Genomic DNA, 24,253 nt, shown 5'->3' with positions numbered 1-24,253 from the left:
AATGAGATGAAAGCATTCAAAACTATTACAATAGCAAAGGTGAATTCAAGTGAACAATAGTTCACTTTCTCACTGCACAGCAAGTAGACCAGATGACGCAGATGCGGTCCGGTAAAAGAACCAAGATGCAATTAAGACTGCTTTGCTGAGCTCCGGTAAAGCCTTTGCTGGGGTGGTATGCAGTATTAGAAAAGAACTGATTCTAAAAACTGTGTAACCAATCTTTTACCAAGAAGGGTGCTGCAGGTTTGCTTTTAGTGAGACTAAGTCAAATGTGATGGAAGTGCCGGTAAGCATATCTTAACGTGATTGCGGCTGTCCAACAACAACAGCAACAACAACAACAACAACAACAGCAACAGCAGCAGCAGCAGCAGCAGCAGCAGCAGCAGCAGCAGCAGCAGCAGCAGCAAAACAATTCCAAAAGAATCAAACAGCTTCGTGCTTTAAGTTTCCCTACAGCCCATTCTCATCCCTTGATTTTGGAGAAAGATCGGGTGTTTGTATTTCTATAAGAAAGAAATTGAGTAATAGAATCAATTCAGAATTTTGCTTTATTCTTCACTGTTTGCATATGAATATGGAAGCTACTCAAACAGTCCTGTCATTTAACTCTGTTACTTCCAAAAACAATTCCCTTTTATGTTAATCACCCAAACAGTTAGCATATTTATAAAATAGCTAGGTCATATGTAGCTGAATGTGTTCAAGTAACAACTTTAACTACAAACTCATATTGAGAAAAAGATTTAAAACAGAACTCATCACATGATCTTTGGAAATTAAATGTAAGTGAAATGTGTATAGTTTTTTTTTTAAAGGGGGTTATAAGTACAATGCAATTGGAAGATCTTTTATCTTTCTGGATTCTTCCATGAAACAGGAGTCTTGTATCTAAGTACCTATTCCCTTCTATTGGCTTCAGGTTATTTTGATATATATATATATATATATATATATATATATATATATATATCTTAAGATTTGGCTTTTCTAACAAGAAAAGGCAGCCCAATCCTCTTGGTAAAAATCAGTAGTGTGGAGCTGGAAGAACATTACTGATATTCTTGCATAAGAGTGGCCACTTAGATCGCTGTTTTTGCCTAAGCTGCTCCTTTGAATATCAGGGTGAGCTTCAGGTTCATAAAGGGCCTTTGTAAACCCATCCTGATGCTTTTAAAATGGTACCTCTTTAATTTGTCCAAATCAAATATGTTATGACTTCTGGCAGTGTTTTTCAAATGTTCTTTTTAAAATTGTAAACATCCTAGTAAGTCAGCAAATGATGGGCACTATTTGATAAACTTGTAAATACTTGCATAGAGTCCTCCTCTGAAGCTCGTGGGTTTCTTAGAGAAAAGCTTGGACACAGAGCTCTTCTATCTCATCCTGAATTCCAGAGAGCTCTAGCTGCAGAGGAAATGGAAGGAAGGCCAGTCTTAGGGCTCTCTTGTTCCCCTCTCTAAGATCATAAATCAACCCTAGTGCATGAACTTTGCAATCATCATAGGAAAGACAAGGTTGTGTGCACAGGCAATACAAGATTGTATGCATGGGAAATACAAGGTGGTATGGACAAGAAATACAAGGTTGTGTGCACAGGAAATACAGGGTTGTGTGCGCAGGAAATACAAGTTTGTTTCTAAGAAGAAAAGAAGGGAAAATGGAAGACACGTAGGGCCAGAGAACAGAGTATCTTGGAGTTACATAGACCCAAACTTCATTAATTACAAATCAAACCAGTGAGAGTCTCCACAATGAGATTGAGGTGTCCCAAGTGTTCAAACACAACAGGGCACCATCTCACTATGTTCAGTTGTGCCTGAATGAGGGAGTTACTGATTGTCTTTTTATCTACTAACTCTGAGTTCTTTTATCAGCAGTCTTAATGTCTTAAAAATACAGTTGTCAGTGTGGGCAAACTGAAATAGATCACATACACAGAGGCATTATTTCTTGCCATATAGGTCTATGCAAACATCACCAGAGTGCTATATTTAAAGAAAGTCATTAAAAAGTACTCTGATATCTGAAGAACATCCCATAGAGAAGTTTTCTAAAGCAGGATAAAACAAAGTATTTAAAACCATGTTGGTAATTATGGAATTTGGTATGCCATTGAAAATTATTTTATGATATTGAAAAATCATTCAAAGTTCCGAAAAAGTAAACATTTCTTACATATATTACAAATCTGCCTTCTATAAAGGATGTGGGAAAACTCTGACTATATAGTTATTAAAGTAAAAAAAAAGGTGGAAAAGAAAAATTCAAATGTCAAAATCTAAGTTCAACTCCGGAGGACAAATAATACCCATTCTAGGTCTCACATAGGCGGCACTAACTATTAAACGACAGGATGGAAGGTGGGCGTGTGTCTGCAGTCAACAGCCCACACTTCAATTCCATGTTGTAATGTGAGGTCCATTCACGTCTAGACTTTGAAGGTCTCTGAGACAGCATGCCTATTTATACAGGACCCCATGCCATGACTTAACACGTGGATACATAGTACCACATTACCATCTATAAAGAATAAAACAGAGCTGCTTTGCACTACTATAATGAGGAAAATCAATACAGCTTATAATTCAGGAATATTATACATCACAACAACACTTATACTATAAACGCTATTGAATAAAGCTCAATGCTACTATAGCCTCATCTGTTAGTCTCATCTGGCCAATGCATAGGCAGCCAGGAGCCGGCTGTAAACTCCAGCTCTTGCAGCTTTCTCATACACAAGGAACCCGCTACACACAACGGACACTCACATATATTTGAAGTGCATCTGTAGTTTAAACAGGAGAACCACACACGTGCATATTTACACACACCAGCTTCTGATTCCGACTCAAGCAAGAGGAGAAGCTTGTGTCTGCTTGCTCGTATTTTATTGGAGGAGCCACATGCCATGCTTATTACTGTGGTGATGTATCACTGCCAACCTGCGGAGGATTAGATTCTCCTGTGAGGGACACTCCTGATACATCTGTTGAGGATGTTTCCAGAGAAGATTCCTATAGGGAAGACCCACCCTCAAAGTGGGTAGACAGGATGGACTCAAAGGAGACAATGGACAGAGCAGGAAGTCCAACGACAAACCCTATAAGCAGACGCTACATTGGTCTTCCCACCCCAACCGTGTCTATGTCAGATATGATGGAGGGTAATTCACACACTGACCAGTGCTTATGGCTTTTTACTTAGTCCTGGATTATCTTAGATTTGCTTGTACAAAATTTCGGTGTTCATCTCATTGACTCTGACACAGATTCCTATAAAAAGTGGAGTCACCTCTTTTCCATATCATGACTTTCTAATTCAGCATGATTCTTTGCTTGGTTTCTGTCTTGCCTAACAATCCAGGGGCTTTGGGAACAAGTGTCTGGGACAGCCTTAGGTGTCTCCTCTCTCCCCTAAACTATTTACCTCAGTGCCTTGGTTACTACATACTATATAATATATGCTCAAAAAATAAAATCTAAAATAAACAAGCACTAGGCATTAAAAGGAAAAATAAGAATAAAATTCTTTTCATAAATCCAATCCTCTAAGTAACAAAAATATAAATAAGTAAAAAATTTCTATTTTACAGTTTAAGAAGATAAGATTGATACTAATTTCATCATCTATGCTTTAAATTTTGCTGTAAACTACAAATTCATAATTGGATTACAGAAAATTATGTAAATCAATGGTTAGTGACATGGGTCACACATTAATTTCCTACACCATTGTCAGATTTAAAGCAAACTAGCACTCCATAAAGAAACGAGGAGTCAAACAAGGCAATTTGCTTAAAGGCCAGCAAGTGACAGAACACAGCTTAATTACTCTACTCACTGATATCTGCATTGCATATCCTTTGGATAAAATACTGCCCTGGCTCTTTAAATACTTTTACATACTATTTTCATTTATTCATTCAACATATACAACTTGTAGAGTAGTTTGGCCAGTCACTAGGATAAAGAGCTACGCTAGGCTAGTGACTATGCGAATAGCTTGTGAGACTAGCAGGAGAATAATAACCTCTGCCTTAGGCTTTAGCAAAGAAGGCATAGTAATAGTAAACATGCTTGTCTTTTTCAGCAATGTAGTGCATGTACATTACACATCACTTACAGTACTACGTGAAGCTATCAGAAAAATCTCATGAGTTACTTCTAGTTGACCAGAAAATGTCGACATAATGAAACTAGAGAAATTGCCCCACGTCATACAGATATTTCTCATCAGACATTACATGAGAAGCTGGGTGGGCTGGGCTGCAGAAAGCATAGGCTTTGTCTCTCTGCTGCATCACGTCTGCGGGAAGAGTATGGTGAATAGCAGATTGCACAGAGACTTTTAAGTCATGTGGATGGAACCTAGGTGACTGAAGGGGGGCGTCACACGACTTGCTGGGACCCCCTTTCTGTGTCTGAAGGATTGATGAGCAAGAGTAGAGACACCATACACAGGGGGCTGCTATAGTTCTGGGTTCTGTAAGAGAGCAGGCCGAGCAAGCCAGTAAGCAACATCCCTCCATGGCCTCTGCATCAGCTCCTGCTTTCTGACCTGCTTGAGCTCCAGTCCTGACTTCCTTTGGTGATGAACAGCAGTGTGGAAGTGTAAGCCGAATAAACCCTTTCCTCCCCAACTTGCTTCTTGGTCATGATGTTTTGTGCAGGAATAGAAACCCTGACTAAGATTCCCTGTGTTCATAATCAAGACGGTAAGCTTTCTGAAACGTCTCCATTGGCTGGAAAGAGAAGCTCCCTTGGTGAGGGATGGTATAGGACTTAGAGAGCCGGTGAGTAATTATGCAGACCTAGCGACTTGGCAGGAGTAGCTTCTAGCTGGCTAGCTTTCTTTTAGCAGGCATGGTTTCCCTCATTTGAATGGGCTGTAGGTCCAGTTAAGACAACTGTTGGTTGCTGCCGTGGTATGAGAGCTACCATTGCATTTTTAGGACATCTGGCCCTGTTGGTCAGTGCTGTGGTTCATAGGCATCACAGATGGACAGGACCACTGCTTCCCTCCTTTGGCAGCTTGTATAGTTCATTCTGGCAGAATGGAAACTGGATCCAACAGATGGAGGCTTTTAGGTTAGCTAAAGCACAAGTAACCAGAGACCTTTGTCCTAAGCATTCAGTGACTGCAATAATAGGGAATTACCTTCAAACCCTTAAAGACAACCAAGGGTGATAGCAACAGCCACTACTTTTTTAGGGATCACTTGGATCATATTGATCAAAAAACTCAAATGGAGGTTGCTCATTCTTGATACAGGGGTTTGTTACATAGTCTATGTCTGTTTTGGGGAGCACTGTCAGTCCAAGTGTAGTAACTTCATCTAATACTTACATATATAGGTATATAGTATATGTATTATACAGGGAAACTGCAATTGTACCCAATGCAATTGCACTGCGGTGGAGCCCAGCTCACAGGTCCATCTGGAATACAACTTCTGTACCTAACTCTCAGGAGACACCTCAGAAGAGGGGGTGTAAGTGCCAGGGGACCTCCAGGAGTCCGTGTCTTCTGAAAATAGCTCCATAAACACCAAAGGAACAATGGCCATATCAACAGCCAGACTAACATGAAAGGGCAGAATGTCGAGGGGTCGTACCCCTAGGCAAAGGACTCAGGGCAACTCCTAATCGTGGAGAAGGGGGAAGAATTGGCTTCTTCCAGGGAAGAGACCTCTAACAGCTTATCTCATATAAAGTGGCCAGTCCTGAAATCATAAACATAAATAACAAATGGACTTACTGGGTCATACATATATACAATGTACATATACATATAAGTAACAATAATAATCAAAGAAAAAGAGGCCATCAATTTGAGAGGGAGCAGGGGGAAACATGAGAGGGACTGGAGGGAAGGGACATGGGAAGGGTTGGAGGGGAGGGGTTAATGGGGAGGGACATGAGAGGGGTTAAGGGGAGGGACATAGGAAGGATCGGAGGGAGAAAAGGGAAGGGGAGAAAACAATGTAAGTTTATTTAAGATATATTAAAAACAGCACTGTTAAGAAAAAGAGATCAAATTAAAAAAAAAACTAACTTTCTTAACAAAGGGGGGGGCAAGTGTAATTCTTTCTCATCGTAAAGAAAAAAAATTAAGTTTAAAACAAAGTCCAGAGTTCCCTTAAAAAACAAAGGGACGCTTAACTCCCCTTATTGTGAAGTCAGGATGACATCGGTGGAAACTCTTTTGTGGTGGTGAGAATTGAACCAAGGTCTCAGACATCCCGGGCTAGCTCTTGCCACTTAGTCAGAGCCCTTGACTCCCTGATGTGTAAGAGAATATCTGATGCTGGCTCCACAGAAGCCCTGAGCTTCTGTGTGGGTCAGTCAGTGGGAATGAGTCCTCGTGGGATCCTCTTCCTTAGAACTACTGCATTCTGAGAAACCTAAACCATACGGGAGGGCTATGCTCAGATGTTCCTTCGATGTCCATAGCATAGCTGAGCATATGTAAATATCTAACATCAGTGGCGAGCCAGTTGAGGGAGCCGCCTTGGACTTCCAGCTTGATGGAGCCTTCAGGCAGCCTCAGACATCTGGAGGCACTTGCACGAGAAGTCCTAGCCAAAAAAATAAGCGAACAGCCCAGGCAACTGACAGAATCGCAAGGGATGAAAAATGCCTTCTCTAAACTGGTGAACTTTGGGGGTGGTTTCCTAGGCAGCACTAGAAAGCCAAAGAAGTAGATGATGCGCTCAGTTTTTGACACTTGGAATTTGTGGGGCTGAGAAGACACTCGGGTGGAAAAACACTTCGGAGAAATACCGATCGGTTTTATATAGTTAATGTCTGGAGCTAAGGCACGCAGTGTAGGTTGCACTTACTGATGGAGTCAAAGTTACACAGAAGTTAGCTAAAGACAAGAATAGACAAGATCAAGTGTAATTACATTACGACAGACCAGGGTCCTGAGAAAGCCTCCTGTTTAGTGACCGGGTGAAGGGGAGTTGCTCGAGATAAATAAACAGATGTGGCTACTGAGAATGGAGCGAAGACCTGGTCTTTGTGGTGCTATACAGGCCGTGGTGGTGAACAGTTCAAGTAAGATTTGTAGAAATAAGGAGAGAGCTCAAAGATGAAAAAAAGGGACGGATATTCCCTGGGGCAATTGGCGGCAGCCGGATGACCCGCAAATCATGAGTTGTGATGGGTATGGTGGTGACAAAGGACAGCCATGCCAAAGGAACAGTGCAGAAAGGAGCCTGTCATACACACATATGCAAGGTAAGGTGTGGATTTAGAATGCCCTGGGAACTGCCTTTAAGGGAAGAAGAGAATGGTAGGCTGGAGATGAAGGAGAAGGAAGAAGCCAAAGGGTTATTTTTCATGAAGTTTAAGAGACAGCAGGATGTTTTTATGCTGGCTGGATCGTATCACCACACTGGGGAGAATTTTAAAAAATATTACTTTTGTCTTTACTTTCAAATTACACATATGTGTGTGAGTCTGTGTGTGCATATGCGTGCATAAGTTCAGTTGCTCTCAGAGGCCAGAGGCATCTCATCCCCTGGAGCTAGAGTTACAACTGGTTGTGAGCAGCAGCCCGATATGGGTGCTAGGAATGGAACTTGGGACTTCTGAAAGGACAATACAGACTCTGAAACCCTCCCTGTGCCACCTCTCCAGCCCCATAGTGGAGAAATTTTAGTGATACGGAAGTAGAATCAAGAACGGTAAAGAGCAAATGTCCTTGAATGTTGGGAGAATGGTGGGAGGAGAGACTCACAAACAGGCAATCTGGTGGTTTCTATTGACTATCACACTACCAGGGTCTAGAATCACCTCGGGGGGGGGGAGGGGCAGATCTCTGGGAGGATCTGCAATTGAGTTTCTAGAGTGGGTTTGCTGAAGTGGGACAAATTCTATTAAATATGGGGGATGCCAGACCACGGGCTGAGGTCCCGGGTTGAATAAAAAAGGAGAAAGTGAGCCAGGTGTTCATTTCTGCCTGCTTCCTATGGCTATGATGTGATCAGCTGCCTCTGGCTCTTCACACCAAACCCTGGCCACCATGATGGACTCTCCTGTCACTTTGTGAGACAATACTCCCCCTTCTTCAAGTTGCCTCTATTCAGTGTTTGGTTTCAATGATGAAAAATGCAACGAATGTACGCATGAATGGAGATTTTGCTTATAGGAAACCAAGAGCATGCATGCCCTCCGGAGGTTTCCATTTTTCTGTTTAATACATTGCAAGGTGGGGGTTTGGGGCAGAATTGGGAGATTTGACATCACTCATGGGAAATACAGAGGCTAGAAACACCGCCAGGAAGATATAGTGTGGGGATCCAGGCTGCTGAGGTTGGCAAGCCAAGAACTAAGTGTTATTAGTCCCTCTTTACATGTGAAGAATCAAGGCTCGGAAGGTTAACAAACAGGTTATAAAGTAAGCACGTGAAGGAGCTCACATCTGAGTCTAGTCCTGCGTAATTCCTTCCAGTACATTAAGCTAAATGAGTCTGTTGGTCTGGGGAGTAATTTTAGTTTCTAGAAGGAAGCCATTTGAGATCCAAACTCTCATCTTGCCTGCTTATCCTCTTTGTCCATTCCTATAAGTTTTGCGAGAGAACCCACACTTCTGCTAAATCATCCCTACTGTTTTCAGCCAAGGAAAAGCGTTAGGAATTGTGGGCAACAGACAACAGTGCCACACGGACTCTCCTTTCAGATGTCACCACCTCTGAGGGGCTTTGGTTAGGACTGAGGCCAAGCAGGAAGGTGATGGAGCCCTTAGCACAGCGACTGTCTCCTGACCGGGACTTAGGAGATACAAGCGAGGGGACCACAGAATTGAAGAGTATCGCATCTGAAGACTGGGGCGTAATGTCCTCATTGTGCTTAGCATAGTAAGTTCTCCTGGTGAAGCTTGTGCCAGATGTTAAGGCGTTCTCTGAAGTTGTGGTCAAAGAGATGATGAGATCGGCTTGTCTGGATGTCACAAATCTAAGGTGGTGGGTGACGGGTCATGGACAATGCAAATTTGCCATACAGGTCTTTTTCCTTTACTTTTCTTTTTCTCCTTCCTATCTACCTACCTTCCTTCCTTCCTTCCTTCTTTTTTTATTACAAGAAGTAGATTATAGGCTCCTCCATTCATGCAAACAGTCTTTTCCCAGCCCACCAAAGAACTAAAGACCAACAAGAGTCTCTACTTGAAAAACAGAATTACATCTTTACAATATGGGGATTTGGGGCTTTATCTGGGCAATAGTAAAGTAGACAAGTGAATTGTGTAGGTCACATTTTCAACAAAGTTTGTGCTAAGGCACTGCCTCTCCTACCCCCAACCTGAGATTTCCATAAATCCCATGGTTCTGCCGCCAGGCTGGAAGGTCAGTTCTCTGGACTTCACAAGTAAATCAGGATAGGGAGGTCTGTGACCACCCACTTCGGGAAAGATTTCTTTACTCAAGGATTGAAAAGTTACTTTGAATAAACTTACACACAGTTACGTCAGAGGCACATCTTAACATCTGTCGGGTAAGAGGGGTAGTTTTTGAAACGTTAGCTTTCCACAAACAACGACATTATTTCCTTATTAGCATTTATTGGGGGAGAATAGAAAGTACTGGAGTGTATTTCTCGACGGAGAGACAAATATGAATTTAGAAATTTCATTTATAGATGATGCCCATGCTCATGGGTGTGCAGGTTTGGTGGACATGTATTCCTCTCTGCTATTACAGGCAACAGCTTAGGAACTGTATCCAGAGATCTCTCAGGGAGCTACACTACATAAAAAGCTGTATTCCTATGGCGTGCTTCGAATGTTCTGGAGCTGAGAGGATCTCAGTCTATTCTAGGATTCTTCTAAATTTCCTTGCAAATCTGAATGATGATTTGCCTTGCCCAATGTATCAAGGTAAATAGGTGGAGGAGCTCGGATTTAAACACATGCTTATGTGCACTGAGAGATGCTGATGTGAGCCAGTTATTTCCTGGAAAAGAATGTGAGCAGCCAGGACTGAGCCCGGCATGAACATCTTTGCACCCGCAGCTTTCCCAGTATCCTGAATTCTGAGTTCAGTAATGCTAATTAGCTACAAGTTTTTCATTTTAATGACAACAGGCTTGGATGCTATCAATAAACAAAATGTCCACGAGAAACATGGAATTCTTTACTATTATGATTTGTCATTTGTCAAAATAATCCCTGGTATAACTAATAAGTTCTACCTGACTAACTTTATGCTCATCATCCTCTGAAAAAGGTAGCTTCAGGGTCAGACAACATAAACACACAGATCTTAATTCCTGTGTAGTTTCCTGATCTGTTTACACATGGTGCCAATGTATAAAAATACATAGCAGTCGTGCTAATTAAAGCATTACTTCTTTGAAATGTGTTACGTGCAGTTTTGATGAAGAGATATTTCTTCTCTGCCGTGACCCCACTCTCCAGTGATGACCTGTGGTGACATGGCAGCTACCAGATGATAGTTCATTGTATGAAAGGTTCTATATGGGGGTGTATTTACTAGTATCATGGAAAATCTAAGGCCTAAAATCCCTTCATTTCATTAAGGTGGATATGCTCAAGACAGAGCACTGGTTCTCAGCCTTGCTAATGCTGTGACCCTTTAATACAGATTCCCCATGCTGTGGTGACCGCAACCACAAAGTCATTTCTGTGGCTACTTCATTATGCTACTGCCATGAATCGTAAATACTGGTATGTAGATAAGCTTGGGCAGCCTCTGTGAAAGGGTTCCTCCATCCGCAAAGGGGGGTCACAGACCCGACAGGTTGGGAACCACTGTCGGAGAGTAGCATTGTTAGGGGGAATGATGAAAGGATAACAACAGAGAACAAGTTCAAATCTTCAGCCCACCGGTCAAGGCGAGCATCTAAAAGAGATGCTGGCTTTGTTCTCTCCTTGCAGAGAACTGAGGTGTGCGAGATGCAAATCATGGGTGGGGAAGCATAGCTCACGCACCCCTGGGAGAGACAGAGGAAGAAGAGCAAAGGAAACCCCTTAAAGCAAACATTCATCACATAATAGAAGACAAAGATGTCTCGGAGGTTGCTCTGAGGAATAACTCAGCAGCATGTTCTTCAAAGTCGCAGAGGAGACCGCTCTCTCTGACGTATGTACCTGCGAACCCATAAATAACCCGAAACTACACCCCGCACGGGTGGATGTATGCACATGCCCATTTTGAGGGGGTTTATATTGGAAATGTGAAATACAGTGCTCTCTAGCCATATAAATTCTGTTTTTATTCAGAGACAATTGATTGAAAAGTCTCTATTACCTCCAAGTGCAAACTCTAAAAGGTTTGGAGGGAGGGCAACTGGGCAAAAAGGTCAATTAAGTTAAAATCCTTTAATGTGGTTTATATTTAAAAGTTTTTCTAATAAGATTAGTATGCTATCCCCGCTCCATGTGCAAGCCCAATTAAGAAAATGTAATATACCCAAGGTACCACGAAAGATGACATTCTGAACTGTCTTCCAGTCTTCTCCCGAAAACAAAACTCGGAACACGCTCGTAAAGAGGGAACAGCCAAAGAGACAAACCACCAGCCGCCGAAGGCAGACAATTGTATTACTCCTGCGATAAACGTGTTGACTCTTCAAGTTTTCGAGTAAATTAATAAAAATATTCATGAGCAGATGATATCTGCCACCTCCAAACCTTTATTCTTTCTCACAGAAGCTGAATGCAAGCGTGGTTAAAGACAAATTTATGAAGGGTGACGTTAAAGGGAAAAACAAACAAACAACAAACCAACCAACCACAGGCTCCACGACTCTTTCGCTTACCATTGTCGCCAGAAGGTAACGATACAGTGTTTGTTGGCACGGTGTCAGAATTCACTTTTCCATTCTCGAATGTGTCATTTTCCGTCTGCTGTAAGTGCCAGTTGAGGCCAAATAGATGCATTGCTGGGGGTAAAGCATACAAATTGTTTAAAGGTCTGCTGTTCCGAACTCCAAAGGCAAGTGCTTCACATGTTCATAACAAGACTCATATGTAAAGTTCACATTTCCATCTTGTGAAATAGCAGGAATAATTGTGCAGTACAAACTATAAACAGAGCCCCTCAAACACATGCAGTCCACACAGCAGTGCCCGGCACCAGGACAGCACTTCAATAATGATGGAGTGTTACACAGTTAATTGGTACCAGGAAGGACTTAAACAGAAGACACTATTTATTCTGCTTGTCTGTGGTCCACATTTTAAGAAAGCTGTAGAATCATCCGCAGCAGCATTCACCAACTCTTCCTGAAGACACCTTAGTCAAAGATTTATCACACTGTTAAAATTGCGCCATGTTCTCTAAAAGCATCATTTTCCCCATTGTATTGTGCTAAAAAGCAAAAACTTGTTCCCAGAGGAACTGGAGGGCATATGGGATAATCAGGGTAGACTTAGATATGTAAAACAAAACGCAATAATCTCCCTCTCCCTCACTCTCTGTCTCTGTGGCTGTCTCTGTCTCTCTGTCTCTCTCTCTCCACAGTCCTCTCTTGGAATTCTCTCCATAGATTACACAGTCCTAGATCTCACAGAGATCTACCTGCTTCTGCCTTCTATGTGCTGGGAATTACAGATGTGTGCTATGCTTAAAATTGAGAAGAAGTAAATTTGAATTTATAGCATGTGATTCACTCCAACAACATGCAGCTATCAAATAATTTATGTGAGTTTTTGAAGTGAGAATGATGATAATTTTATAAATATATAACACATTTACATTCATTAATTTTTTTGTTTCTCAATTCCTTGTTTAAAATATTTAGAAAAGATAACCTGAGAACTATATGATATGATTGTGAGCATACAAATTCAATATAAATTTTAATATATTATTTTTATTAATTTGTGTAAAATATTTATAGGAGTATATCCCTATCATTTTAACCACTAATAATGGCGAGGCACTGACCCCACTACATGGAGGTCATTCAGACATGATTCCCTCAGGAAGGCTGCATATGCAGAGTGAAACCCAATGACCGCCATGTTAGTGTATTATGAAAGAGAGTTTCATTCTGATATTTTGATCACTATGTACACTAGAATTGACAAGTGATCTGGAAAAAGACTGGTGTTCCCAGAAAGCATCTTAAGGGTAGTGTGATAACTGACTCTGATAGAGAACTGTTACTACATATCCAAGTAGTGTTGTAAACAAACAAACAAACAAACAAACCAAAACACCAGGGCAAAGAGCACCGTCCGTGGATGTCTTTAGACTTTGGTCCAATCCTTACTTTAGTATTTAATCTTTGATAAAAATTAATGATCCATATGACGTTTACTTAAAGATGAGGCGTGTCTAGCTTATTTAATGGATGTAAAAATTATAGACAGAGTATAAGAATTATAGTTGGCATTCAGCAGGACGTTATTTTCCTCTATAAGTATTTTATTTATGTGCTCTAGATTTCAGACTATGGACGCATTGGTGTTGCCTAACCAGGCTGTGGCGCCTTTCAATAAGCATCCCAATCAACTAAACAAAGCTGCCAACTCCCTGGCAATCCATCGCATCTTTCAAGATGGTGGAGATGGACGTCTGGGGGAAGACTATGCAGACTGTGCTGATGATATCTGTAAGTTTAATGGGTTTTTAATAAAAAATGATGTGTATGTATGTGTATTGTGTGTATGCACGCACCTGGAAGTGTCCCTAGTCTACAGAGGACACTGGATCTTTGGGAACTGGAGTTACAAGGCTACATGTGCTGTCTGACATGGGTTTGGGTTAAGTTCAGGACTAATGATACCTTGTACACTTCAATAATTATCTGTGAAATCAATGAATTAAAATGAGCGATACGTCCAGCTTCTGAAAATTCAGAATCTAAGAAAATACTTTTGTAGGTAAGATAGTAGTTTTTGAAAAAGTAAATGTAAAATAAAATTTAAATGAATAAATATGCAGTATATGCATATTATTAATAAATGACTCCATCAGTATAATATATGAAAAGCAGCTGAGTGAAAGTCTATTATTATTATTATATGTGATAGATGGGATATTTTAAAAATATTAATAATTTCAGGAAATTGTCCTGTTAATAACATCTCCCACAAATGCACAATGTTAGTAAGAAATATAATAAACATAGAGTGATGCCTATGCTGCATATCTGTTATAAATGCATAAATGCATACTCCTTGTTTAAACTATGGTCTTCCAGAGACTCTCTTTAAACTCTGATTTTCATGGATTAAGTTATAGGCTTTAGAATTCTTGAATTTCGAAGTCGTCATCTTACAAGGGGGTATATCTTCATATGTCATTTTGCATTAAATTACATAGTGTGTGAGCAGCAAAATGTCAGGAGCTTTCTAAACATTTATCGCTTCACGCACTCTTCTAGGTTTTACATACTTCAGCAATTTCTGGAGAAAATAATGGGAGCTGGTTCTGCAGACGGCAAAGGGTTGACAGGTGTACTCTACCACAGCAACAATCAATAGAACCCGTCTCTGGCTTCGAATGGTTCGCTTTCTGAGTTTTCCACATTACAAGGGAACAGAACCTACACACTTCCAGTAGACAACAGCTTGGCTTTGGGTCTTTTCTTGGTCCAGCAATATCGAGTGAGTTACTTTTTTCACAACATTTGGCAAGGTCACTGGGCTACAGATTGTTGTTACTCATGGACTACAACTCAGGAACAGATTCTCTGGTACTCTTGTTGCTGAGCTGGGGCAGGAAGTTGGGTAGAAAACACAGACTGAGTGTGTTTCATTGTCTGACATTTTTAAGTCTCCAGTGGGTTTATTGGGATAAAACTCATTAACTGTATTCCATAGGGGCCAACTTTCCATGAGAAATAACTTATCATTATTGTCATGTTTCAACATTACATTTTCTCGAATGATAGATTTGAACATATTATTGGCTTTGGTAGACTTTGAAGGTTAGAGATAATCTATGGGATTGTACACAGATATTAAATGTTAAAAAGTAAAAGGATGTTTGTGTTAGGAGAGCTATTTTGTTTGCCAGATGGGTAACAGCTTTATTACACACACACACACACACACACACACACACACACACACACAAGCACCATGCATACATTGTACACATGCATGCACGCACGCACGTATGCATGCACACACACAATCATTACAACAATCCACTTAAGATGCTGAATATGAGCACCACAGCCAATGTCACATCTGGCTTACCATCTCCCTGAAAATAGAAGGCAATGGGTTGTTTGGCCTTAGGATATTGCCTACTTTAAAACTGTCACTGTTTGGATTGAGCTCTGATGTTTATATATACCTCAGGTTACACATGCATCCATATATAGGGGTTAATGTGAGAGAAGAGAGGGGCAGGCAACAAATTTAGTCAAAACTGTCCCACGAATTACTAAACAGTGGTGTAATAGAACTACATGGGTATGTTGGCAGACAAACAGAGGGAAATTTAGCCTAATTAAATACATCTGCAAATAAAGATGAGTGGGCTCAACTCTTCAATCCTGCACTGGAAAACAGATTTGAGACCATGGGAAAGCATTTGCCACATTCTTCACGGTCACCGTGAGCTCGCTTTTTCTAAACCTCCCCTGCGAGCGCCACAACCTTCTAGACCACAGCTACATTCTGTCAGAGCCTAGGAGACAACTAGAATAAAGGTGCACACAGTTTGCCCACAGAACAGGATGGAAGTGACTCCGGCATGGGGAGGACAGCGGGATAGGCTCTGTATAGTGCAAATCCCAGGTGTCAGGAAGGTGATCAAGCAACTTCATGTACCGTACCGTGTTAGTGCCAGTCAGCCCTCAGTCTCCCAGACTGCTCTGTAGTTTGAAGCTATGGTTTGTCTTGGCAAAGAGTGGGGGCGGGGGGAACCTACTGCCTGTGTGGATGTCTGGTAAGATTGTAAAAGTTAACCTCTTCTGGAAAACTGTCTGATCCAGCTCTTGTTACAACTCAGAGGTTGTGGATGTTGATGTGGAAATCTCAGCTCACTGCACAGCCCTGCCTAAGGCAACACTAGTCATAAGGATGGAGGTGATATCATGTCCTCTACAGGGATGGACACATGAATAAAGGAAGTGTGGGTACATGTTGGGAACAAAATAAAGTGGGGGCCCCTGGGGGAGAAAGGGAAGGAGAAATATGTCACGTCTGACCAGAGTTCCTGTACTCTGGGCAGGCAGACGTGGGGAGACTGCCGGATGCTTTACCACTGGGTGCTATGTGAACATGCCTGACCCAGGAGGCAGGGGGTGGAGAAAGGGGCAGCCTCTAACCTGGGAACCCCCCTGGAGCTACCTTGCTAAAGCCCCAGGGTTGCAGGAGAGAGGGATGAGGGAAGAAGTTCCCAACACTGACCAGAGGTTCAGTTGTGTTGTTCCCAATAGGTACACACATCCTGAATATTATTCAGACTTAAGAGGACAATATTGCTGATGCCAAGAAGCACTTGCTGATAGGAGCTTGATATGGCTGTTCCCCCAAAGGTTCTACGAGCACCTGACCAATACAGATGCAGATACTCACAGCCAACCATCAGACTGAACCTGGCGATCTCACTGGAAGAGCTAGGGGAAGGGCTGAAGGAGCTGAAGGGGATTGTAGCCCTATAGGAAGAAGAATATCAACTAACGACAACCCCCAGAGCTCCCAGGGACTAAACCACCAACCAAAGAGTATACATGGAGGGACCCATGGCTCCAGTTGCATATGTAGCAGAGGATGGCATCAATGGGAGGGGAGTCCCTTAGTTCTGTGGAGGCTCTATGCCCCAGTGTAGGAGGATGCTAGAGCAGTGAGGCAGCAGTGGGTGAGTGGGCGGAGGAACACTCTCTTAGAGGAAAAGGGGAGTGGGGATGGGATAAGGGTTTGCGGAGGGGAAACTTGGAAGGGGGACAACATTTGAAATGCAAATAAATAAAATAATTAATAAAAAAGAAACAGATGCAGAGAGTCCTACTGTATATACAGTTATAGATGAAATGAGAAGACCTATGGCCAGTGAAATAGACTAACTGCAAAAAGATGAATATGGTTCCACTCACGCACCATCTGAAAATTTCAAATTCATAGCAAAACACAGTAGAGTGCTAGCTAGTAGGAACTTACGGTGGAGCTAGGAATGGGGGGTGCTCTTTAGTGGGCATGAAGCTTCAGCCTTGCGTTTTGAAGCAGTGTGGGAGACAGATTCCATAACAATGCAAACACAAATTAGCATGTCCAAACTGTCCAATTAATTGGCGACACTGGGAAGTCTATAGCATCTGTTTATTTATTATTGCTTCTATCTGTGTGAGCTCCTGTGTGTATGCTTGTTCACACGTGTTGAGGCACATGTCTGCATGCAAAATTGGCATCTGGGTCTGCTTCAATCCCTCTCCATCTTTGGCACTGAGGCAGGGTTTCTCAGTCGAACCCAGAGTGCGCTGATCAGTTAGTCTCTTGAGCCAGCCAGGTTGCCCTGAGGCTTTGCTCTCTGCCTCCAAGTGCATGGGCTCACAGTGATATCCATACCTGTCCAGCTTTTAGGTGGGCTCTTGGGATCTGAACTCTGGACCTCATGCCTGCATTGTAAGCCATCTCCTTAGCCCCAGGGGGTGTCTATAATAAAACCCCTTTCAGTGGTTGTGAGATCTCTTGGATTGCCTCATCAGAAGTAGCATCTCTTGAGACTCACCCTCTTCACACATCAGTGGTGTCTGTAAACATCAGCGACCCAGCCTCACTGTCTTAGCCTGGTCTGGTGATTCACCTGGATTTTTTTTTTCCTAGCACTTTGACTGTTGCTTCTCAGGTACCCTGAACAATTCCTGTGTGAGTGTTCTGATAGGCTATTGTACAGTAGATCTCTCTTCTCTGGTTCCCTAAAGACCCGTAACTGTTTTCAATCATAACATGTGGCCATAGTCAAGGCATATTACTTCCCGGACTAAGCTTCAAGAGTCACCTCTGTAATTTGCTGCTTATCCATGGAGGGAATCAGAGAAGCAGACCAAGTAGTGTTGTTAGCATGTGCCCTGGAGTGTGTGCAATCATTGTGCTGCACACATATTTAAGCAAAAGTAAGCCAGCCTGTGAGTCAACTGTAGTGGGATACTTCTAAGGTGGTTCAAAATAATCCCTGTCTCTTGGTACTCAGGCAAGCCCGTATGTACGTCCCTCCCTTTGAGTGCAGGCTTGATTTAGTAACTTGCTTATAACCGGAAGCATAAGGCAGGCAGCGCAGAACGTCTTTTTCTCATCTGAGGTTCTCAAAGACTTTAGCTTCTATTCTCGTGGTTCAGATCTCTCCCTTGCAACCGCTCGCCATAGGGAAAAGCAGCTGTCACATGCCATATCAGGCAGTCCCGTGGAGAAGAGCCCGTGTGGTGAGATAGGACCCTCGCAACCTCCGTGAGTGAGATGGAGGCACACTCGTCTAGTTCAAGTTATGTTTTTAAATGAGATGTCAACTGCGGCCTACAGTCTGACTACAACCTGAAAAGGCATGAGGTAGGGGCACCCTGCTACACTGACACCAGACTTTACAACAGGCACAGACTTGAGATAAAGATCTGCTGTTTGGAACTGCGGTCATTTGCTCCCTCCTGACCTTTTTTTTTTTTTGACTTTTTTTAAAATTAGGTATTTTCTTCATTTACATTTCCAATGCTATCCCAAAATTCTCCCATACCTCCCCCCACTTCCCTACCCACCCCTCCCACTTCTTGGCCCTGGCGTTCCCCTGTACTGAGGCATATAAAGTTTGCAAGACCAAGGGGCCTCTCTTCCCAATGATGGCCGACTAGGCCATCTTCTGCTACATATGCAGCTAGAGACACAAGCTCCGGGGGTACTGGTTAGTTCATATTGTTGTTCCTCCTATAGGGTTGCAGACCCCTTCAGCTCCTTGGGTACTTTCTCTAGCTCCATTGGGGCCCTGTGTTCCATCCAATAGCTGACTATGAGCATCCACTTCTGTATTTGCCAGGCCCCGGCATGGCCTCACAAGAGACAGCTATATCAGGGTCCTTTCAGCAAAATCTTGCTGGCATATGCAATGGTGTCTGTGTTTGGAGGGTGATTATGGGATGGATCCCCGGGTGTGGCAGTCTCTAGATGGTCCATCCTTTCGTCTCAGCTCCAAACTTTGTCTCTGTAACTCTTTCCATGGGTGTTTTGTTGCCAATTCTAAGAAGAGGCAAAGTGACCGCACTTTGATCTTCATTCTTCTTGAGTTTCATGTGTTTTGTAACTTGTATCTTGGGTATTCTAAGTTTCTGGGGTAATATCCACTTATCAGTGAGTACATATCATGTGAATTCTTTTGTTGTTCCCTCCTGACTTATTCGGCTGTTCCTCTCATGTACCCCAAAGGGTGAGCATGCACCAGACCTGGCCTGGATCTCTCTTTCATCTTCATTGTGTCTATACTTTTAGCTTGTAACCCCATATGGACAGATGACTTTGGGGTTGGCGTTGCTAATAATAATAAAAAGAATCTATCTAAACTGCCTTACTTCTAAGTTTGTTTTACATCTGGCATCTCTAGAAAACCTTGTCACTATTTGGCTTCCTGGGTTGTCCTTCTCCTTCACCCTATCAGTTTAGGTGTGGCAGTAGGTCCATGCAAGTCAAGGTTGAATCACAGCTCTGTTGTCAATTAACTGGGTTCCCAGTTATTATCTCATTTCTGAACTTCTCAGTTTTCTTGCCCATGGGACAGAAATTATGACTGTTTTTATACACCTATTGTAAAATCAAATAAAAATGATGGCCATGAAGGCCACAGAATTGTGGCAATCCTTAATAAACATTAGATATCATTATTTGCCATCAAAATGCAAACCCTGGGCTGGGAGAAGGCTCAGCTGTTACAATGCTTGCCACTCACACGTGAGAATCTGTGTCTGGATCCTGGCATAGAACGATCTGGGGGTGGGGGCCTGCATCTGCATTCCCAGTCCTGTGGGTGTGGAGACATAGGGTCCCCAAGCGTGTGCTGGCCTACCAGCCTGCCTGGCAGAATCAGTGAGCTCTGTGTTCTGTGTGTGACCCTGAGTTCTCACGACACTATTCCACTTTAGAAACATAGGCTAGTGACTGAGGACGCCCCATGTTGACATGGTAACAGTCAGAGGGAGCACCGACTGTATCCTCTTTCTCCAGGCAGGAGACCACAGAGGTTCCAGATCAGTGGATCTCAACCTATGGGTCTCGACCCCTTTTGGGGCAGGGGTCAAATAACTCTTTCATAGGGGTCACCTAAGGCCATCAGAAAACACAGATATTTACATTACAATTCATAACCGTAGCAAAATCACAGTTACGAAATAGCAATGAAAAGAGTTTTATGGTTGGGATTACCATAACTTAAGCATCTGTATCAAAGGGCTGAAGCATTTGGAAAGTTGGGAACCACTGTCTTAGACAGATGATTCCCCTGCAATACAGTTTTAAATGAAGTTGCAACATCTGCCATTTTCCCCTCACAAAACAGAAATTAATGATCAAGGGAGAGATAAAAGGTTAAAATAATACCAATTCTCTGAGTGACTTACATGGTGTTTAAGCCAAGGATGACTACCAAGACCTATGCTATAGCCAAGTAGCCGACTCCAAACCGTATCTTTACAAACATGATTTAATACTGTTGTTGTTGTTATTGTGTGTTTATGTACATACACCCACCATGTACATGTGTGGGGTTGGAGGACAACTATGTAAAGTTGGTTCTCTCCTTCCACCTTCACACGAGTTCCAGGAATTCAACTGAAGTTTCCAGGCTGGGACAGCAAGCATCTTTACCTGCTGAGCCACCTTGCCAGCCCCAAAATGTCTCTTTTTAGGCTGGCGATAGTCTCCTTGCTTGGACTGTAACCAATTTTTATGATGGCAAAAATGAAAATATTTCTCACGTAGTTCCATAACCTCTTAGGTCCCCCACAGCCCACCCCCTGGTAGGTTTTTGTTGTACAAGTTAAAGGGGCAAAAAAAAAAAAAACCCTCGTGAATTGAAATAATTTTGAGACAGTGTGTTAGTAAAGATGCATCACTAAAATTTTATGAAGGGATTTTCTTTTAGATCTGAAGTCTTCCAGTAAGAGAAATTATAGCATGCATTCTCTCAATTTTTTTTCAAGGTGGATGGAAATGAAGAAACCCACGGCTTTATCGCTAGCTACCTCCTCCTTATGAAAGGGGGAAATGCCAGTGTTTTTACCAGTGTAAGTTCATTTGACACTTAGCAACAAGCATGTGGAACACTTGAAACCAAAAATGTGTAATTAAATAAAATTACATACCACCAAGTAGCAAATTCAGTGCCATTTTTAGATTCCCGTTGAGAGGAAAGGTACCAAATTTGATCTTGTCTCTGGGGACCATGCCACTGAAGTTGTTACCACAGCTACTATTATTTCTCCTGGCTGTCTGAGTCCCTGGATCCTGCCAAGTGTGGCTGGTGACAGCTGGTGACAGAGTCCAGCAGTGTGCCAGAACCTTGGAGCAAATGACAGGGGATGTTGTGAAGGAAACCCAGAGGCGGGCGCCCCTTGCCATCAGCAACCTGACGCCTGAGGAGTACACTCTGAGGTCCTGGCAACGCAGAGCAAGGCTCTTACTAGGCCTGCCATTCTAGCCTAAACGCTCTTTAATATTGCAGGAGCAAGGGAGCCATCTCACAAAGACAAGAGGCGTGAGATAACACGAGAACTGAGGTCTGGCAAGAAAAACTGATTTCAAAAATGTCATGCTGAATATCTGTGATTCAATCTTCTTTAGTCTCCCAAATCTCGAATGCTCACCCAAGCGAGCAAAGGACTAGTTTCCCTTTCTTGTCCCTTCATCTCTCATCCATCATGGGATGTCTTCCCCCCCAAATCATCTGTGGGAGGAAGACTCATTACAGACCCCTTAACAGAAGCTGCAGAAAAATACAACCCAGAGCTGATCTTTTACACTTAAAGGGACTGTTGCAATACAGATTGCCCAAGATATCTCCCGGGGGCCTTTTGTTCTTATTCAAAGGCACCCAAGTCCTAGCCTCCTGTCGGGTACTATCTATCTGAGGCATCCCAGATGCTTCCTGGCCTATCTCTGAGGTTAACATCTTATTTAGATGAAAAATCTACAAAGTCTGGCTGAGATGGTCTCAAAGATCACTTTTAGATTTACCTTCTATGACGTGCCAGTATATTTAGCAATCGATCTTTGAGGGAATAAAAGAAATTCCCACATCTGGGTATCGATAACACATCAACATACTAGAATGCACTTTTGTTCCTCTACTTTTACTTCGAAAACGACCCTGCATAGTTCAAAGGATGCTAAGACTTTCACCTGGCATATCCTGTTTTCACTTTATCTTTTAATTTCATGAATATCTAACTATATGTGATGGAATGACTAGGTCTTACAGAGGAAAAAACTATAAGAAAAATACTCTTAAATATAGGGCAATGATTACACTTGATACATACTTCGAGAAAGCAACCAAGGTTTCTATGTAAAGTGAGCCCTCTCATGTAAAGACTGTAGTTTATAATGTGGACCCCCATGGTCTACGCCATCATTAGGAGGACATCATTCCCCATAAATTAGCTTTTGTTTGGATTTCCTGCTGTGTTTATATGCATGTTGACAGAATGGGTTAGGCAATATTTTGGCATTTGAATCTATTTCTATTTGTTATTAACTAAAAAAGCTAATATTAGTTCAGCAGCCTATACCTTGCTGGCCCCAATTCAGTTCTTTTGAAATCAGTAGTTCTCACACATGTCCACATCCATATGTTTTCCAGTTGTCATTGTGACAAAAGAGATTATTCTCTTTATCAGCTACATGATGGTTCTCTATGCAAAAGAACCAATGTTTGATGTGGCAAGTTCCCCTGAGAATTTAAGATAACATTATTAAACCACAGGCTTTATGAATGAGCAGATGTAGGGAAGGGGAGGAAGAAAGAAAAGGTAAAGGAACAGCTACCAATATTTTATATTTCTATTGTATCTTTCCTTTTTGGGGGGGAGGTCATGGATCATAAATGAGTAGCCATCAGCATGTCTTGATGGGACATAAATAAATGTAAGTCGTATGTATGTTTGTTTCTGCTATCTTTGATTTATATTATTTTATGTATGATGCTCTTTTAATATTCTACTACTGAAAGTAATTTCTTTTTCTTTCCTCACTCCGTAGACGTAGTATAAAACTCCTATAGACAGCATCTAGGAAATGGTCTTCCCCACTGCCCACTCACAGCCCAGGGAGAGGCTGAGGAAAAGCAAGCTACTGTTTTGGTCACAGAGAGAATGAAGTTAGGATTTCTAAGGCAGACTTATTTTTCGACTGTTTCTAGGTTTTCCTAGTTTGGGGTGGGGGTGGGGGCTAACTGAAAGAAACCTTCCTTCTCCGGCTTAACAGAAAGACTGCCTTACTAATGCAATCAACCCGCCCAAAGGGGCCATGCCACTACCAGACCAGAGGATCTTGGAGGAACAAACAATTGTCAGTGTTAAACAATATGGCTCTTTCAAGAGCACTCAAGGTACAGACTGAAATCATGAATCTGATTCGTGTACTATTCCCTGTCTGCCAAAACGCTGCCTTTGCCTCCATCAGTGAAGGTGGCAGAGGATTCGTCAGTGACAGCTATTAGCAGCTAGCCCTGGAGCCCCATGACTGCTACTCCTTACTCAGAATCCTGTAGTACTACTGGCTCCTTCTTCATTGGGATTGCCCTCTTCCTCAGCAGCGTTCAGAGCTACACATCAGATGTTTATGTATGCTAATGACTTAACTAAGCATGTGCACTTCCCTTGGCTTCATCTGAGTTTTTAGGAAGGTGGTAGAAGGTAATAGTGTAGCTCAGTGGTGGAGCTAGGTCCCCAATACACATACATAAACACAAAAATAAATAGAAGCAGGGGTAGGGGGTGCGATAGAAGGTTCCTGGGGAGGGAGAAACTGGGAAAGGGGATAACATTTGAAAAGTAAATAAAATATTCAATGAAAAAAAGAAAAAGAAGAAAAAAAGTCATAGAACATAGGAACACCCCCCCCAATAAATCATTGAAATGTTAAGATGCTTAACCATTATTAAAAGCTCAAGTCAGTAAAATATGAACATTCTTAAAGGAATGTTGGTATATTAAATGATGACAAAATCTACCAAAGCAGCCCCTTTGTAACAGTGGCATTCCAGTACAAGCTGATCCCCTTCTGCAGAATGATCTGTGAGAGCGAGCGTATGTGTGCCTTTTGGCCCATAAGTGCATCACAGGTA

At 42.2% G+C, this 24,253-nt stretch overlaps 1 protein-coding gene across 8 annotated transcripts in view; it reads right to left on the bottom strand.

Moving 5' to 3' along the window:
- Tenm3 (teneurin transmembrane protein 3) overlaps positions 1 to 24,253 on the bottom strand; it is a 623,557-nt gene that overhangs the window by 128,654 nt on the left and 470,650 nt on the right. For all 8 annotated transcript variants that reach the window (XM_029480774.2, XM_029480777.2, XM_029480775.2 and 5 more), the window contains one exon: positions 11,793 to 11,915. In XM_029480774.2, the coding sequence (XP_029336634.1) occupies positions 11,793 to 11,915 (123 nt within the window). The remainder of the gene's footprint in view (positions 1 to 11,792; positions 11,916 to 24,253) is intronic.

The sequence above is a fragment of the Mus caroli genome, unplaced genomic scaffold (assembly GCF_978045245.1).
Source record: "Mus caroli unplaced genomic scaffold, Mus_caroli_1 scaffold_10, whole genome shotgun sequence".
Lineage (NCBI taxonomy): Eukaryota > Metazoa > Chordata > Mammalia > Rodentia > Muridae > Mus > Mus caroli.
The sequence above is the reverse complement of the archived record's forward strand: the minus strand, read 5'-3'. Positions and strand labels throughout refer to the sequence as shown.